The 18,082-nt window shown below is 57.0% G+C and overlaps 5 protein-coding genes across 5 annotated transcripts; 4 read left to right on the top strand and 1 right to left on the bottom strand.

Annotated features, from left to right (window-relative positions):
• Positions 1–470: 470 nt before the first annotated feature.
• DCS_07255 (PAP2 domain protein) lies at positions 471–2,303 on the top strand (the record flags this gene model as incomplete). The annotated part of the gene is made up of 3 exons (XM_040804540.1): positions 471–543; positions 627–843; positions 929–2,303. 3 exons carry the CDS (start codon positions 471–473, stop codon positions 2,301–2,303), a joined length of 1,665 nt encoding a protein of 554 aa, XP_040654644.1.
• A 427-nt stretch (positions 2,304–2,730) lies between these two features.
• On the bottom strand, positions 2,731–4,590 carry DCS_07254 (POT family protein; the record flags this gene model as incomplete). The annotated part of the gene is made up of 2 exons (XM_040804539.1): positions 2,731–4,106; positions 4,233–4,590. 2 exons carry the CDS (start codon positions 4,588–4,590, stop codon positions 2,731–2,733), a joined length of 1,734 nt encoding a protein of 577 aa, XP_040654643.1.
• A 4,748-nt stretch (positions 4,591–9,338) lies between these two features.
• DCS_07253 (Peptidase S10, serine carboxypeptidase) lies at positions 9,339–10,980 on the top strand (the record flags this gene model as incomplete). Its single annotated transcript, XM_040804538.1, has 2 exons — positions 9,339–9,663; positions 9,791–10,980. 2 exons carry the CDS (start codon positions 9,339–9,341, stop codon positions 10,978–10,980), a joined length of 1,515 nt encoding a protein of 504 aa, XP_040654642.1.
• Positions 10,981–11,782: 802 nt separating this feature from the next.
• DCS_07252 (Replication factor C subunit 3) lies at positions 11,783–13,131 on the top strand (the record flags this gene model as incomplete). The annotated part of the gene is made up of 3 exons (XM_040804537.1): positions 11,783–11,916; positions 12,025–12,668; positions 12,737–13,131. The coding sequence occupies 3 exons, from the start codon at positions 11,783–11,785 to the stop codon at positions 13,129–13,131; spliced, it is 1,173 nt and encodes a 390-aa protein (XP_040654641.1).
• Positions 13,132–15,878: 2,747 nt separating this feature from the next.
• On the top strand, positions 15,879–17,348 carry DCS_07251 (uncharacterized protein; the record flags this gene model as incomplete). The annotated part of the gene is made up of 1 exon (XM_040804536.1): positions 15,879–17,348. One exon carries the CDS (start codon positions 15,879–15,881, stop codon positions 17,346–17,348), a length of 1,470 nt encoding a protein of 489 aa, XP_040654640.1.
• Between the last annotated feature and the right edge of the window lie 734 nt (positions 17,349–18,082).

Genomic DNA, 18,082 nt, shown 5'->3' with positions numbered 1-18,082 from the left:
GGCCACCGAGTGAGTGGTGAGGGTTACCAAGGTTGGACCCCTCTATTCGCCCGCTCAGGTCAGGCTCCTTTCACCACCACCATCCTCGTTATTTCTGGTGGGGTACCTGCGCCTAGTAATCTGTAATACAGCACTTACTTACTTGCAGTACACCGTATGGAGTTGTTGTAGGTACTGCGCCGTACGGGGTGGTATCGGCACAATCACCTATGGCGACTCCTCCGCACTCCGTCGTAGTATTGCAACGATTCTGACCCACGCCCACTTCCACATGCAAAACTCAGTCGATGGTAGCAGGCTGTCGTCAGCCTTGACCCTCGCTCCTTTCTTGGCCCATCCCCCTACTTCGACGCCATCATCCATCTCCATCCCGTTCGACCTGTGATGTCGGCGGCGACAGGCCACGACGCGCAACGCTCCCCTCCCGTCGACGACCTCCCCGCCGCCCACGGCCGCTGGCGAATCCCAACATGAGCCCCGGCACGCGGGCTGCCGCTCCGCCAGATGACGTCCCCGATGCGGGCCTGAGGAGCCTCGATCACTGTGAGTCTCGACCGCATCAATTGGCCTCGCGCGGTGCCGCTCCCAAAGGCTGACGACGGGTGTCCAACCCCCCCGCGCGGCAGACAAGAGGGCGCTCCCGAGATGGCGATACGCCCTTCGACAGAGGACGCTGCCCCTGATCCGATGGGAGACACCCTACCTTGCCTCGATCCAGGCCAAGGTCCGCACGCCGGCCCTCGACAGCTACTTTGCCATCACCGCCAACCTCGGCACCCATACCTTCTTCATGGTTGGCCTGCCCATGCTCTTCTGGTGCGGCAATGCGTCGTTTGGCAAAGGGTGCGCCGCGAGGCCCCTCCTCCCCTCCCCTCCCCAGGCCTTGGGCCGTATGGCTGATATTCGAGGCTCACCCCTGTCCCTCTAGACTCGTTCATATGCTTGCCCTCGGTGTCTTCTGGACCGGTTTCGTCAAGGACTTTTACTCCCTACCGCGACCCCTGTCGCCGCCGCTGCACCGCATCACCATGTCTGGATCCGCCGCCCTCGAGTACGGGTTTCCGTCGACGCACAGCGCCAATGCCGTCTCCGTCGTCGTTTACGCCCTCCTCCTCCTGCACAGTCCCGGCAACACGTTTGGCCCGACGACCAAGCTGCTCCTCGAGGCCCTCTCGTACTTTTACGCCGTCTCCATCGTCTTTGGCCGCCTCTACTGCGGCATGCACGGTTTCCTCGACATCGTCATCGGCTCCATCATGGGCGCCGCCATCGGCTGGCTCGAGTTCTCGTACGGCCCTTCGCTTGATGAGTACATGCATTCGAGTTCCTGGGTGGCACCCTTCGTCGCCATGCTCATCATCATCGTCTTCGTGCGAATCCACCCTGAACCGGCCGACGACTGCCCCTGCTTCGACGACAGCGTCGCCTTTGCCGGTGTCTTGATCGGCCTGGAGTTTGGTACCTGGTCGTACGGCAAGATCCCAGGGGACCCTTGGGAGACGCATGCCTACGGCAACGGCACCGTCGACACGGCCGCCCTGGGCTTGTGGAAAAACCTGGCGCGCATCGTCTTCGGAGTCCTCGTCATCTTTGCCTGGCGGGAGACGATGAAGCCCACGCTGCTCAAGATATTGCCCCACCTCTTCCGCTGGATGGAACAGGTCGGCTGGAGTCTTCCACGGCGGTTCTTCATACCCGCCAGCGAGTACAAGTCGGTCCCCCCCGGATCGCGACTCGACACGCTCTTCCCCACCGCCTCGGATTTTCCCCGCATGGTCGAGAGCATCCGGCACCCGACGACGAGGGGCAGGTCCGTCTCCATCGGTCCGCAGAGCGCGGCCGACGCGTACGAGACGCTCGCGTACCGTGAGCGACGGCGGCGGGAGAGCATCAGCAGCAACCACAGCATCGCGACCAAGAGCAGCATGGAATTCAGGGCAAAGGAAGATGACGACCTGAGCAAGGGGGCCCAGGCCACGGGGATGCAGAAACCGGCTGCCCAGGTGCACGAGAAGGTGGCGGGCGACGCGAACGGGCAAGTGGTCGCTTGCAGCCCCCAGGAGAATGAGCTCGAGGAGAAGGAGATGTTCATGCGGCTGGTCCGGCCGCGGGTGAGATATGACGTCGAAGTCGTAACAAAGCTCGTCGTTTACACAGGTAAGAAGGCCCCGGGCCGTCGTCTCCCCCCTTTCAATGGCAGTCAGTTTGACAAGGGCATAGGCATCGCATGGTTTGCCGTCGCGTTGATCCCCATCATGTTTGAATTTGTTGGCCTGGGCACCAACCACTTGAGACTGGGGTAAATGAATGGAATCATACCCGAGCTCACCTCACTCTGGCGGCGGTCGATACGTGGCGTTGGGGGCGGAATGTCGTCCCCTTTTCTTCCTGCGTGATCCTCGTCTCTCCTCATGGTTCCTCCCAGCCAGTTCCAAGCGGGCCCGGTCCTTTGCTGCGAGTGAAAAGTGAAAGCCCCATGGAGCAGGAAGCGATGCTGTGACTTATCTTTTGGCGCCAATGCTGTAGATAGTAGCACGAAACAGAGTGCCAATGAGGCGGTACGGTCTCGAAAACGGCAGCTCGCGTTTCTCGCACCGTACTTTGCTGCCAACAGCCAAGAGAACGATAAACAAGCAAATCCAACTGCCGGGCCAACTTCTTGGGCCAGTAAGTAAGAATGTATGTATGTATGCATGGTATGTACTATCCTACGTCGCACAGTTCCTCCCGTCACTCATCCACCTCCACTCTCTTCTCACCGTCGTGGGTGAGCGTGGGCAGGTCGCGGTCAAGGTCATACATCTTCTCCTCCTCGGCGTCGTAGTGGCGGAAAAGGAACCAAAAGGCGCAGCCGGTAACGAAGGCAGAGCACGCGACGCCCGTGTACATCCACACGAACTTGGGGTCGACGGCAACGGAAACGAGGGCCTCGGAGATGGCGGAGCCGAAGGCGTTGGTGAAGAGATAGAGAGATTGGACAAAGGACTTCATGGAAGGGGGCGCTTTGGTGTAGGCGTATTCGAGACCCGTGACGGAGATGAAAATCTCGGAGATGCCGATGAAGACGTAGGCGGGGACCTGCACGGCGATGTGGACATCGTTGGGCAGTCGCGTCTTGCCGTCCATACCCTCGGGGCATGCACCGGGACGGTCGTAGCAGGGTCCGGCGGAGTAGATGAGGTGCTGGACAATGGCAGCATAGGCCAGGCAGAGGGCGGCAAGCCAGAAGCCGATGGTGATGCGAGCAATGGGACGCAGCTCAATGCCCATGCGACGGAGGATGGGGTAGACGACGGTCTCGAGCAGAGGCGTGAAGACGAGGATGGCGATGGGGTCAAAGTTCTGCATGAAGTCGTTGGGCATTCCGTGGCCCTGCATCTGGCCGGCCTGGGTGACAAAATTTGTCGAGAACTGGCCGTAGCAGACCCAGAAGATGGGGTAAAAGACAAAGACCTTGCAGGCACGAAGGGCACGCTTGAGCTCCTCGACGAAGTGGTCGTTCCACGGGACCACCCTCGTCTTGCCGTTGGCCTCGCGCCACGAGGGCTTGGCGGCGTCGAGGTTGCGGGCCACGGCCATCATGCCGATGGCCTTGAAGGCGTCGGTGATGATCTGGCCCTGGGGCGGACGAATGACGTAGGTTTTGCGGCGAATGACGAGGATGAGGATGCCAACGTTGAACATGCAGAAGCACATGAGGAAGGCGGTCCAGAAGCCTTCGTACTTTTCCATGAAAGGGGTCGCGATGAGGGAGAGAGCGCCGAGGTTGATGCACCAGTAGAAGATCATGTAGATGCGCTGGTAGGTGATGGCGGGGTCGATGACGACGCGCTCGCCGCTCTTCTCCGTCTTGACGGCCATGACGCGGCGTTGATACTGGTCGGCGATGAGAGGCGCGATGTTGGATTTGATGCCGCCCGTCCCCAGCCCGATGACGATGATGGCGACGATGTATCCGGCGAGGCCGGCGCCGTGCTCCAAGGAAGTCGGCAGAGCCGTGGCCCAGAGGATGATGAGGCCGACCCAGTAGATGGCGCAGAAGATGAGGATGGTCTTGTACTTGCCCAGGTACTGGTCGGATATGATGGCGCCCAGGATGGGGGTGACTAGCAGGAGACGAGGACGCGGTCAGCCAGAGCGGACCGGTAGGTAGGTACCAGGTGGTTGTTGGCAGGTTGGCCGGCCGGTGGCCGTCTCGCGGCAGCCACGTCTCGAGACAGGACATGACCTACTGTAGCAAAACCACTGGAAGAACAGGTTGAGGCCGGTGGCGGCCTGGTGACCGAGCCCCAGGCCTCTGGCGCCATTCGAGCCGTCGGCGGGATTGCTGATGTAGTTTTGGAACAGACCCTGGGCACCGTAGTAGGTGAACCTTTCGGTCAACTCGACGATGGCAATGAGAAAGGCGGAGACGGGAAGGTTCTCGCCGACGCGGCGCAGATGCTGCTTCTCGTATTCGTTGGGCTCATCGCCGTCAGGTGTAGGGTCCGTCTCATGATAGGCCGGTGACGCCGTCTCCTTGACGTCGGGCGAGGTGATGGAAGCACCTGTCGGGTCGGCCTCATCCTTGCCCGGCACGCACTCTGCCATTGTCTTCGGAAGGCTGCTTCGGAATTAGCATCGATCCTCGGAACGCCCGCCGGGGTCCTCATACTCGGCAGGCGTCTCCTCGTGGTTGATCGCCATCGGAATTGGGGTGCCGTGTGCCGTTCCAAATGGGAACGTTGGAAACGACGGGTGGAAGAGTCTGCGAGAGATTGGGGAAGGCAAGCGACACGGGCGAAGAGTGAAGCCGTCAGGGAGAAAAGGGCAAGACAGCAGACGGCCGTTTATGAATAGCAACGATACAGCAACGATACAGCGGGAGAGGTGGGCATGTACAAGCAGGGCAGGACTCGCACAGGCATCTACCACGGGCACGAGGACAAGCTAAACCAGTACGTAACTGCACATGCGCGTGTGCACCTACGAGTCCTCCGTACATCGCCGAGCAATGATGTAGGGCAGGTGGACCATTGCATCAGATGGCGGAGCGCGCCTGCCGGATGTAACAACGAGGAAAGACCTGTACACTAAGTACTTGCACTTGCTCATAAGTACAGTACTTAGAGTACGTGCTGGAAGGTGTACAAGGATTTGTAGGTGTACATGTACTTACGAATACACAGTACGAATGCGTATGCACAAGTACATGTACAGTCACTTGTGAATAAATACTCCGTACTCCGTACTTGTGCAAGTATCAGTGTACATGTACTGAAGCATCGCCTGCACGTTCGACTCCGAAAAAGATCCCTCGGCCCCGCCGACAAACTCGATCTCGTCCGGCATCGGAACCTAACCATGCTCTCGTGAGGTGCACGGTGCTCATAGTCACGTTATGGGGATTTAGAAAGGGACGGGCAGCTCGTCAACGACAAAAGACGACGTTGAACCTCCCCCTTGGTCTCTCGGTTATCTGCGGTGGCGTTTGTCTGGCGGGACGGACCTTCCTCCGCCGCTCAAGGGCCTCTTGCCATCTTCTGCGGCGCCTCGCCCCACTTCACCCGGGTGGCGCCTGGCGCCCTTGGGCTTGGCCAAGGCTGGAAGGCGATCCGACAGCGCTCGGGAGCATGTTCCGGCTTGGCCTGCATCGGCTCATGGACTTGGCCATCGAGCCAGGGGAGCTTTGGACCCTGTTAAACCCTGAAAGCGACAACGAAACGAGGGCCGATGACGCAGATTGCTCGACGCACCATCCCGCTGCCGCGACCTGCCGACACGCAAGGATCATCTGCGACTGCTTCCTCCCGGGAGCGCGAGAACAGGGCCCGCGTGCAACGACGATGTCGGCGCCGTTTGAGCATTCAGCGGCCACTGGAACCATCGTCCTCGTCGCTCGCAAGCGTTCCACTCCGACCCACAGACCGAAATTCGCGATATTATACATGCATCGGCTAGTGCGTTGGGTTGTCACATGTTCGTACGACGCCTTCATTCGGTCCACAAGAACCTGCACGTCGTTTGCTCGTTCCCTTTCAGGTCCAAGCAGGTTCTCCTGATGGTGCTTCGTGCTTTTGCACTACACGCCCCGCCTCGGCAGCAACTAGCATTACCACATCGTTCGGGTTGAACGGCACCGGAGGCAACGAGTCTCGCGGGATCTTTTGCCGCTGCCCTGTCCATTTCTCACGCCATCACTGTTCGGCCGAGGACTGTCGTCCAATGAGCGACATGGGTGGTGCAGCCTCCGCTTCCGTGCTGACGCCTGTTCCCTTCAGCCAATCGCCTGAGCTGTGGCCCTCTGCCCATTCGAGCTGGACGTGATTGGGCTTTTTCGAGTACGAGAAGTAGGCACACGAGCATAAGTACTTACAACCTGCTTGCAGGTGCCTTTCCTCCAATAATACAGAGTGGTGGGTATCCAGAGTGGTGGGTATCGGGAGCCTTGCTTGCTTTCATCCTTTGCTGCTCCGTCCCCAACAACCGGGACAATGTGAGAAAAAACCATAGGCTCGATCGATCTCCACTTACGAGCAAGCGATCCGATGATGCATTGTCAGAGATCCCTTTCTTCGAGTCGTCGCATGCAACAAATACTCGCCCAATGACGCAATGTGTACGGCACAGTGTGCTGCATGCGGATGTAGGAAAATGTTCCATCCTTCCATCAGAATTCGCTCTGCTCATGGATCCACAACTCGGCTCGTATCACGACAGTCAGCATCCGGCCGCCCTGCGCAAAATCCGGAAGCCGTATTCTCCAGTCTGACAGCGATCGAGCCTCAACTCGCCCTCGGCTTGACACTCACCCGTTTTCTGACTATCCTTCCTCCTTGCTTTTATCGCACTCTCTTTCCTCGCTGCATTCCGGTCATTGTCGTTCCAATGGCCATGCCAATGACCTCGGGGAACCATACGGCTACAACTTACGCTCGTGCCATGCGAAAGATGTCGGCTGGCAGCGTCCGTGATGAATATTGGTCAATGTTCCACCTAATTTTGGACAAGGGTTGTTAAGAGTTGGCACGGCACAACTCGCCTCGCCTGCGTCGGGTGATGGTGGATGCAAATGCATCATCACGCCGAAGTCGCCACCAAACGTCGCCTGCCCACGATCCTTGGGTAATCTGACATTCGAGCGCAGGTCATGAGCTCTGCGCAAGAATATGGTACTGCTTTTACCTGTGGCTTGTCGTAGATTACCTCGAACGACGAGCCGGTCATTGTTCCAGCAGAAGCGTCGATGCCTCTTCATTTTCCAAGTTTCAGCCAGATTCTGCTGCCGCATCCAGGCCTGAAGCGCCGATCAATGTCAGGCCGGCAGTCCGCATGCTGACCTCGAAACATCTCGATGGATGCTGGCACAAGCATGGCCACCACTGCTGTCCGAGTTTCATGAGATAAACTACATGTATGTTTAAGACATCAGGTGGCAAGCAACGGCCCGCTCCGTCAGACAACACGACACACGGTATGGATCGCCACGACAACGTGATACAGGAGGAGAGGATGAACCCTCTGGAACCAGAAAAGATGCTCCTCATTCCGTCATGGACAATGGTCTAATCCTTGACCGAATGCGGAGATGGCATATTTCTACTGCAACATGGAAGGTATATCCCAAGAATACTCGTATCATAATCATCCGGCGACCTTCATCAACGTTTAGACACGCCATTCCCCATTTGAATATTCCTTTTGCTTCCTCTTCTTCTCCTTTCCGAGGCATATGAATATTTAAGGTAGTAGAAATTGAAATTATGCATAGATTGTGAGAAGTCGTTGCATTACGTCGTCCGTCGTGAAATGCATCACTTCATGATAGGGCCATGCGCACTGGTTTGATTACGGCCACGGCAAGAGAGTGATTTCCGGCAAAGAAATGTGGCATTGGAATTGCAAAGAATCTGCAACTGCAGAGAGCCAGGTTCAACATCGGCATTACCGCAATCGGGGCGTTGGTCATCCGAAGTGCCATACAGGTCTCGTCGGGAATACCATACCCAGCCAAGATTTGGCATAGGCGGCACTTTATGTGGGCCTTGGGCATTGTACTCCAAATTCCGAGCATGACTTCCACAATCCAATCCGCTTTCTCCTCTTCAAGAGGATTTCCGAAGAGTGTCCGGGAGAAAGGGGCGTCGATCGAGCCGGTGAGTGAATTGCGATCCCTCGATCAGCACGTCCGAGGTTATGCGCATGTATTGTTTCAGCAGAAAAGGTGACCTTGATTGGTGGCAGTTGCGCTGGGTTGGGGGGTCGGGGTCGGGGGTTGTTTGTCAACGCCAACCCAGAACGGCCCTGCGCCCGGTGTGGAGCTGATCCTTTTTACGTGACCAGATTTCATAGCGTAAATCCCATGCACGTACAACATTTATGCTCGTTAATACTTGTAGGGATACTTATATATCCTATGTGAATACTTACTCGAGTACACTGTGCTACAGTACGTGTACAGTATTAGTATTGTAATAATTACATGTATGCGTCCATCAATGTACACATACTAGGTGCACAGTATAGTATACAGTAGTCTATGTATCCATCCATGTACACCTACAAGTGTACTCCGCGCATGCACTTATGCTGCAATACGGACATGTACTTGCTCCGTACATGGACGGGTATTCTCGTATAGATCGATACTTGTACGTACATGTACTGCATGGACCATCTCTTGCCTAGCATCCTATCGTTCCTTCCCATCGTGCATCGATGCCCCCAAGTACTCTCGCACCCGTTCCGCAGTGTGAGAGTACATCCACGTCATCGCCATTTCTCATGAGATCGTTCCTGCCCGGTGGATACGTCTGGGGGGCAGGACCAGCTGACTCCTGGGTGAAATTTGTCGATCCTTCTCCGTTGCTTATTTACAAGGAATTATAGGCGTATGGGGAAATAGTAAAACCGACATGGCGGGAGTGCTCGCGGCTATTTGAATATAAATTGCACAGCCAACCATGGGCCATACTATTCCATACAGGTATATGAATTGGTATTGAACGAGGGCCCCACCCCCTCCCCTTCATTTTCAAGTTCCGGCACGAGCAGTACCAAAGCTGCCGCCCGAGGCGTACGAACCAGCCCTGACCACTCCACCCGAGACGATCAAACATGGACTCCATGTAAACTCACCACCTCAATGGCAATCACTTCAGGAATACCTTTTCGAAATTGAAGCAACGGGGACGAAGAAAAGGTAATCCTGGAGGATTCGAGTCAGGACTCGCATGTCAGGCATAGATCCTGCTACCAGGAAGCGGCCAACCTTTCGCATAACATAAGGTCCCCGGCTTTCTCGCTCCCTCCATCATACCGGGTCACGCATTCGATTCTCGAAAAGGCTCGAGATCACGATGCCGTCTTTCATATCGACCTTTGCCTGGGCCGCCGCCGTCTCGGCCGCCGCCGTGTTGCAGCAGACGGAGATCACTTCGGGTCTCGGCCACAAGCACACGATCCGCCGCGCTGACACCTTATGGGACCATGTCGTCCGCGGTGCCGACCTCGACAAAAGAAGCATCGGGGGCGATAGTGGTAATTTCAAGAGGTACGATGGACAGTTGGCAGGGTACAATCTGCATGCGAGGTCCGTCGATCCCTCGAGCCTCGGCGTCGATAGCGTGAAGCAGTACAGCGGCTACCTCGATGACGAGGAGAACGATAAGCACATTTTCTACTGTACGTGATCTCGCCGGAGACCCCCTCCTCGCTCTACAAAAACGTGTTGCACATGTACATGGATCTGCATGTACAGTGGGCATATGCCGACAGTTGTGTTCCCCGGAAAGCTAATATTGATGCAAAGGGTTTTTTGAATCGAGAAATGATCCGGTCAACGATCCGGTCGCCCTTTGGCTCAACGGCGGACCGGGTTGTTCGTCGATGGTTGGCCTGTTTGACGAGCTTGGTCCTGCGTCCATCCCCGAGGAAAACCTGAAGCCAGTCAGAAACCCTCACTCGTGGAACAGCAATGCTTCCATCATCTTCCTCGACCAGCCTATCGGAACCGGCTTCTCGTACAGCAGTAGCGGTAAGAACGTTAGCTCGACGGCAGCCGCGAGCAAGGACATATACGCCTTTCTCACCTTATTCTTCCACCAATTCCCCCAATACGCGAAGCGGGATTTTCACATCGCCGGCCAGTCGTTTGCTGGACAATTCATTCCTGCCTTTGCCAGTGATATTCTTTCACACAACGATTCCAACATCAACCTAAAGAGCGTCTTGATCGGAAACGGCTTGGTCGACCCCCTCACCCAGTACCGGTACTTTCGACCCATGGCCTGCGGTGAGGGCGGCCATGGTTCGGCCCTGAACCGGAGCGAGTGCGAGGAAATGGACGAGGGGCTGCCGGAATGTCAGAGACTCATCAAGTCATGCTACGACACCCTCGACTCGGCAATATGCTCGAGCGCGACCTGGCAATGCAACATGTCCCTCTTTCCGATATACGAGGGCTCCGGCCGCGACATGTACGATATACGCCGCAATAAGGGCGGTGGTAAAGGCGGCTACAGCAAGCAGTTCCTGAACTTGCAAAATGTCAAGGAGACACTCGGCGTCAAGGTCGACCGCTTTGAACAGTGCAGCGACAGCGTCTACCACAACCTCGTGAAAGAGGGTGGCGAGTGGATGAGACCTGCGCACCGGTCTGTCCCAAAGATGCTCGAGCAGATCTCCGTTCTCGTTTACGCCGGCGATGCCGACTTTATATGCAACTGGCTCGGCAACCGCGCGTGGGTCAACGAGCTCGACTGGCCCGGTAAGGTCGCCTTCAACGAGGCGCAAGACAGTGCTCTCCGGACGGGGCCGGCCAAGGCCCCCTACGGACGCATCAAGACGGCGCAGAACCTGGCCTTTGCCCAGGTCCATCAGGCCGGCCATAACATTCCGGCCGACCAGCCAGAGGCGGCGCTCGACATGTTCAACAGATGGATCGGCGGTGAGTGGTTCGAGAATAAGCGAACGAGCCTGACGAGGAGGCATGGACGGTAGGGGGCGGTGGGCAGTTGGACATGGCGTGGCTGGCCACGCCGTGCAGCGTTCGTTCATTTCGAATGAGGGGACATCGGGGCATCACTTTCTTTGCACGTGGTATCCTTTGAATTCTGGAGGCTTGTCTGGCGCTCGAAGGAGAAGAGCGACATGACAATGCTCTTATGTTGAGTTGCATAGCGATGGAGATTCATTCGGTACCGCAACAAACACGCTCACGAGTAGATGTTAAGTACGGGGTGGTCCGCAGTGCACGGAGTACAGAATTAATTACTAGTTGTACATGTACGGAGTAGTTGTACATGTTTTAGCTTCGCAGGAGTAATTTACGAGAGAAGATATTATTTTAGAAGGCATACTGTGCGAAGAGTGTCTGTTCGTACTGTCCAATTTTACACGCAGTATAATACTTTGTCAGCATTGTGCTTGTACTTGTACTGTACCTAAGTACTTACTCAATATTGAGCATTAAGTACTTACTGTACTTGGACAGAGCCCTGGCCAGAGGACCTTTAATGGGCTGACACGACTCGGCGCGCTCAGCCTCGACCCGTCGCGTCACCCCTGTCCGAATGTCCCGCTGGCTGCAGGCGACAAGCAATTCATTCATATCTACAGAGTACGCTTACGGTACAGCACTTGCGGAGGACAGTACGCCGTCATTACGAACCTGCTGCACTCGCTCGATCGTCCGTTCGACCCCGGACAGGTCTCGCTCGAAAGCCAAACAAAAGATCTTCTCTTCTGCGTTGTCGAGTCGACATCCACCAGCCCTGCGCTTCACTCTCCTTCGTCAGCCGCAATGTCCGACTTTGACGACGAAATGGACGTCGACGGCCCCGCGCCGTCCAAGGACATGACCTTTTCCGCCGAGGCCTCCAAAGGCAAACGGAGTGCCGCCAATCTCCCCGTCGAGGCCGAGGACAGTCTGCCATGGTGGGTGCCGCCTTCTCGTCGCATCGTGATGATCATGGCTCCATGACGGTGCCGGCCGTGCGCGAAACGCTTTGTTCTTTCCTTCTAACAATGTCCCTCCCCTCGTAGGGTGGAAAAGTATCGACCGACGACGCTCGACGACGTCTCCGGCCACCAGGACATTCTCGCGACCATCAACAAGTTCGTCGACTCGAACCGGCTTCCCCACCTGCTCCTCTACGGACCGCCGGGTACGGGCAAGACGTCGACGATTCTGGCGCTCGCGCGGCGCATCTACGGCGCCGCCAACGTCCGGCAGATGGTGCTGGAGCTCAACGCCTCGGACGACCGCGGCATCGACGTGGTGCGGGAGCAGATCAAGACGTTCGCCAGCACCAAGCAGATCTTCTCCATGGGTGCTTCGGCAAAGGGGAATTCGATGGCCGGCTTCAAGCTCATCATCCTGGACGAGGCGGACGCCATGACCAACACGGCGCAGATGGCGCTCCGGCGGATCATGGAAAAGTACACGGTCAACACGAGATTCTGCATCATCGCCAACTACGCGCACAAGCTGAGCCCCGCGCTGCTGTCCCGCTGCACGCGCTTCCGGTTCAGCCCGCTCAAGGAGGGCGACATCAGGGTGCTGGTGGAGAAGGTGGTCGAGGAGGAGCACGTCAAGATCGGCGGCGAGGCCGTCGACGCGCTGCTGAAGCTGAGCAAGGGGGACATGCGAAGGGCGCTCAACGTGCTGCAGGCGTGCCACGCTTCGAGTGAGTTCCGCGCCCGCGCCGACCCCAGCGCCGACCGCCGTGCGCCGGCATTAACAGGGAGGGACCAGGCACGCCGCTGCGGCCCAAGGGCGCGCCCTCGGTGGCGGAGAGCGAGATTGTGCGGGAGACGATCACGACGGAAACCATCTACAACTGCATCGCGGCGCCGCCGCCGGATGCCGTGACGGACATCATGACGTGCCTCCTGAACACGTCGGACGTGCAGAGCTGCCTCAACACCGTCAACGCGCTGAAGACGACGCGGGGCCTGGCGCTGGCCGACATCATCACCGCGCTCTCCGAGGAGCTCTCGAAGCTCGACGTGCGGCCGGAGGTGATGATCTCGTGGCTCGACGGACTGGCGCAGATCGAGCACCGCGTCTCGGGCGGCGGAAGCGAGGCCATCCAGACAGGGGCCGTGGTGGGGGTTGTGCGAGGAGGCGTCGAGCTCATGAGCCGATAGGGGGGGTCGATCGGGGTCCCGACGAGGACTGCCAGCAGCTGGCTGGCATGGAGGGTGGCGGATGGCCCAAGCGCAGCAGTATCGTTCCCGGGACGAGCTGCCGGGGCGGAATCCGTCTGCCTGGGATTGAGAAAGCCGTCTCTTCGAACGGAAGCGCTCGCACGCAGCAGCGAGGCCATGACGATGACGGCTGGTGTCCTGTGTTTCAGCTCAAGAGGACGGGCACACATACATGTATACATGTACGGCGTACTCCGTGCAGTACAGTACTTGCTGTACTGTAGACGGGAGGTTGGTGTTGCTGGGCACGTGACATGCCAGAAGCGCAGGCCGTTGAGCAACCAATGAAAGAAAGGTACTGTGTATGCAGGCAACTAACTGTACGGACTTTCCTAGCCGTTTTCTCGCTGGGCTGTGTTGAACACCTGAAGGAGGTGCCTCTCTCATCCCAAAACCAGGGATCGATCCGGGCGCCAGGCGAAGGCCAGAGGGTGAGAAACGAAACAACGAGGCACTAATAATCAATCTTGGGTACGTTTTAATTACACGGTGGATGCGTTTCCGCCGTCGCGAGATACCTAGCATTTTGGCCCGCCAGCCGCGAAACATGGGTGAACAGCGGGTTGGGGGGCACTGACAGCCGCACATTTCAGCGAGGTACCTGTACACTGGCATGTACTTGCTACGAACTGCCCGACTGGGGAGCGCTTGATAATATTACTTGCTGTTCGGAGTACTCCATTCAGATATCGGAATGTAAATTACAAGTAAGAACAAGTAAGAGGTGCATAAGGGATTTTACTTGTGCAGACCGTACAGTAATACCGAGTCAAAGTACGGAGTACCCGATGGTGGGAGCATTGTGCCTAGAACTCCGTACTCCGTACTGCACTGTAAGTACCTAGTACCTATACTAGGAATGTACTTAATAGTTCTTAGTATTCCGCATTCTGTACTGTACAGTGTTACTCCGTACATGTACTTGCTTGCAAGTGATGCTGGAAACTCACACTACAACAACTCCGTACCTACTACGGAGTAGTATTCATACAGTACCTAGATACATACTACAAGTAGGAAGTAGGCATATGTGTAATAATGGGGTGGCAAAAGTGTCGATTCACTCTGCAGTAGTAGCGCTACCAAAATTGAATCGTCATTTTTGTCCAGTGACTATACTCGGTACTTAGGCACCCATACCTACTATGCTATACCCACCGCGCTTGGTATTGAGACGCTGTACTCGGTATTACCGAGAGGACCTGGGAATACACCGTGCAAGCACGGAGTACTGTACACATCTACCCAACGACGGGTATCCGCACACGGTCAAGACAAGAGTCGGGACAGGCGTCAAGGCGGATGACAGAACCGTTTCAGACGATGGAAACAAGTCTACCCATGCTCATCGTCGTTGCCCTTCTGTGCAGAAGCGAAAGCCGTTCCACGCAGGCGAATGCCCATCCTTCATTCACCACACCTATTCTACACATACATTGGCCTTCCTTCGCTGCCATGTTCCTCCACGAGGCATGCGAGATCTCGAGGAGCAAGGCGGAGAAACACTGCATAGGTAGGTGATTCCCTTCCGTCGCGCCGCACCGGCTGCTCGAGTTGTCATCCACCTTCGTCTCCATGGCATGGCTTGTTCTTGGTGCGCCGATCAGGAGGTTCCTGCGGTGCTGTGCAGCGTCCATGTGGTGGTGGCAATGCTCAGATAGATGCCGTAGGTACCGTCGTGGCTGGCATGGGTACAATCCAAGACAGGTATTCCTACGAAGTACATGGCACACCCACCCACTGCTTCTTCAAGCCACGTTGACTGCCTACCACTACATTGGTCGGCGCCTGGCTGTTTGTGCTGGGCGGAGGCGCTATTGGGCCTTGAAACGGCCTCCGTTGCAGAGTGATGCGGGGAGCAAGTACAGTGTACACATGATCGGTCCCCTGGCGCACCGCGATCCTCCAAGACTCCCAAGTACACTGTACATGACCGCAGGGGCAAGGGCGTCGCCGTACCTTTGACCTGCGCGACTAGTTCCAGGAACCGGTCGGCAGCGTGGAGGCGTTCTGTTCCGGCGTACATGTACATGCGAGGAGTGACGGCGTGCGGCGGGATGCTAGTATCCTGTACGTGCGCGGTATCTCTCGGCACGCAGTGCTCGGTATGGAGTACTTGCGCTGCGGTATGCCTGTACATGCCGCCGAGCATGGCCGACCACGACGATGGGGGACTCCGAACAACTAGTCCCAGGAACGGTTACTCTCGCTCGTTTCCGAGCTACTCGTAGTCCAAAACATCCTCACAGCCAAGCGGTTTGACAGCAGGAAGAAGGGAATGGCCGCAGCAAGCGCATCCGCTCATCGCACGCACGCCGTCCACGGCGTTTCCCTCCGTCGTGGAAACGGTTTGGCCGAGGGGAAACCGGGCACGGCGGGACGCACCACCACTCGGTATGTGATACCCTAGATTTCCTCAGATCAAAATGGAGGCTGGCCACCGAGATGGAAACATTGTTTCGGTTCTACGACATGTCGGCGAGGAGAAGGACGACGACAAGTATATATAGGGGACGTACGACGCACAGGATGATGTTTGACAAGCTCGAAGCAACAAACAACAACAAGCACATTACAACCTACAGACTCTCATTCACCATCTCAACTACCATCTCATATCCTGCACCTTCTCCATCGACAGCTCAACTCCAATCAGTCAAATCAACTTTTCAAGAATTCTCTTCAAGATGCGCCCCATCACCTACGGCACCATCCTCGCCCTCGCCAGCAGCGGCGTGCTCGCTGGCGTCATCAACAAGCGCGACTCGGCCATCATCATCAACGTTCTGAACGAGGTCAAGGCGGCCATGTCAGACGTCGAGACGTCCATCAAGTCGTTTAACGGAGACCTGACGTCGCTCGACCCGGCCAACAAGAAGCTCGACAAGGTCGTCACCGATGGCACGGATGCCGTGAGCGGCATGAAAGAGCAGCTGACACTCGTCGAGGCCATCGGCCTCCAGAAGCTCACCGAGGGCCTCGAGACGGAGGGCAAGGCCTTGGTTGCGGCCATGATCGCCAAGAGGGACGCCTTCAAGGAGGCTGGCGGCTGCGACGGCCTCCGCCAATCGCTCAAGACCATGAACTCCAACTCGGCCGCGCTCACAAAGGCCATCATCAGCAAGGTTCCCGAGGAAGCCCAAGCCATCGCCCAGACGCAGTCGTCGGGCCTCAACAAGATCATGGAGGAAACGGCAAAGGAATTTTCCGAGGAAAAATGCCCGAGCAAGGGGCCAACAGCCAGCTCGGCTTCGACGAACAACGGCGTCGAGGAAGAGGAGGCTCCCCAGCCGACAGCAAGCGTCCAGGCCACCCCCACCCCCGAGGCCGGCGTCGCCACTGGCTCGGTTGAGACCAACGGCATCGAGGATGACGGCCAGGATGACACTGAGGACACCGAGGACACCGAGGACATTGACGACACCAAGGACAACGAGGGCTCCCCCTCCCCCGCCGACGTCGGCCAACCGCCAATCACGACCAACGGCACAGACAACACCGCCACCATGACCAACGGCACAGGCAACACTGCTGGCTCGGACGCTGTCCCTGTCGTTCCCATCTCGCTCCCCCCTCCCTTTCCGGCATCCAACTCGACATCCAACTCGACAAATCTGAACTCGAACGCGACGGTCGCTGGCAACCCGGTTGTCCAAGAGAGCAATCCCGTGTCCAACTTTGCCGTCGAAGAGGCCCCGCCGGCAGCTAATGCCGATTCTTCCGCGCAGCCGCCAGCCGAAGCCGTCGTGCCACCGCCAGCCGAAGCCGTCGTGCCACCGCCCGCCGATGCCGCCGATGCCGCCGAGCAGCCGCCCTCGCCGCCAGTTACTCCTTCCATGGAGCCGCCGGTTGAGGTTGCTAGCATGCCGCCGCCGCCGCCAGCCGAGGTCGAGGTCCAGGAGCCAGCTCCCCGCCTTCCCCAGGGTCCCATGCGCCCCACGCGTCCCATGGGTTCCCGGGGTCCCAGGCGTCACGGCGGAGAGCGTGCCCTGGCCCTTGCCGGCAAGCTCAGCGGATCTCTCGATGCCATCATGTCCGGCTTCACCGCCGACAAGCCGATCCTCGAGTTCGACAGGGCAACCGGTCGTGTCAGCATGACTCTGAAGTTCGGCTGGACGCCCAACGGCGGAGCCCCCGCCACTGCCGAAGAGTACTGAGTACTGCGGTGGACTGATGAAACTCTTAACTTTCGATTTGCCCATTTTGGAACTCTTGCATTTTATATTCTTTCGGCGAGCCATCGTCTCCTTACGGGACAAGCAGCCTAGCATGGCGTGGCGTTCAAAGGGTGGTCATTGGGTGCGATTCATGTGACGCTTCATTTTGTTCTCTTTTTTTATAATTTCCAATACCAAATTTCTTCATTCCAATGATCATCTCTCATCATACCATGCGAGTGTCCCTGTGTGTCCTTTGCTGTTTTCGCACAATTCAACTAGACGGACGACACTTTGGTCATTTAACATGGCCAGGAGCAAGTAAGAGTACTTACTGTACGGAGTAGGTGCCGCAGTACTCCGTAGAGTAGCAGTACTCCGTAGAGTAGCAGTAATACTTGAGTACACCCGCTAATGGATACGCCCATCTACAGTGTGTACGGAGTAAGGAATACCGTACGAGTACTTGACCGGAGTGCGGACTACGTCAAGGCCATTGTTGATGCTAGTGCTCCGTTCTGTCTACGGAGTACGAAAGTCCTGGAAAAGGAGGGTCATGTGCCGATACAGTACGAGGTATTACTGAGAACGGAGCACAACTAATACGTGCAAGTAAGAATGAATATCGCCTTCAAGTATAGTACGGAGTACGGAGTACATGCGCAGTACTTGCACCAAAAAACCTGCTGAGTACAACTATTACTACTTGGACACCTACGGAGTATTAGCGTACG

The sequence above is a fragment of the Drechmeria coniospora genome, chromosome 03, assembly GCF_001625195.1.
Source record: "Drechmeria coniospora strain ARSEF 6962 chromosome 03, whole genome shotgun sequence".
Taxonomy (NCBI): domain Eukaryota; kingdom Fungi; phylum Ascomycota; class Sordariomycetes; order Hypocreales; family Ophiocordycipitaceae; genus Drechmeria; species Drechmeria coniospora.
This window is presented reverse-complemented; position numbering and strand designations above follow the sequence as displayed.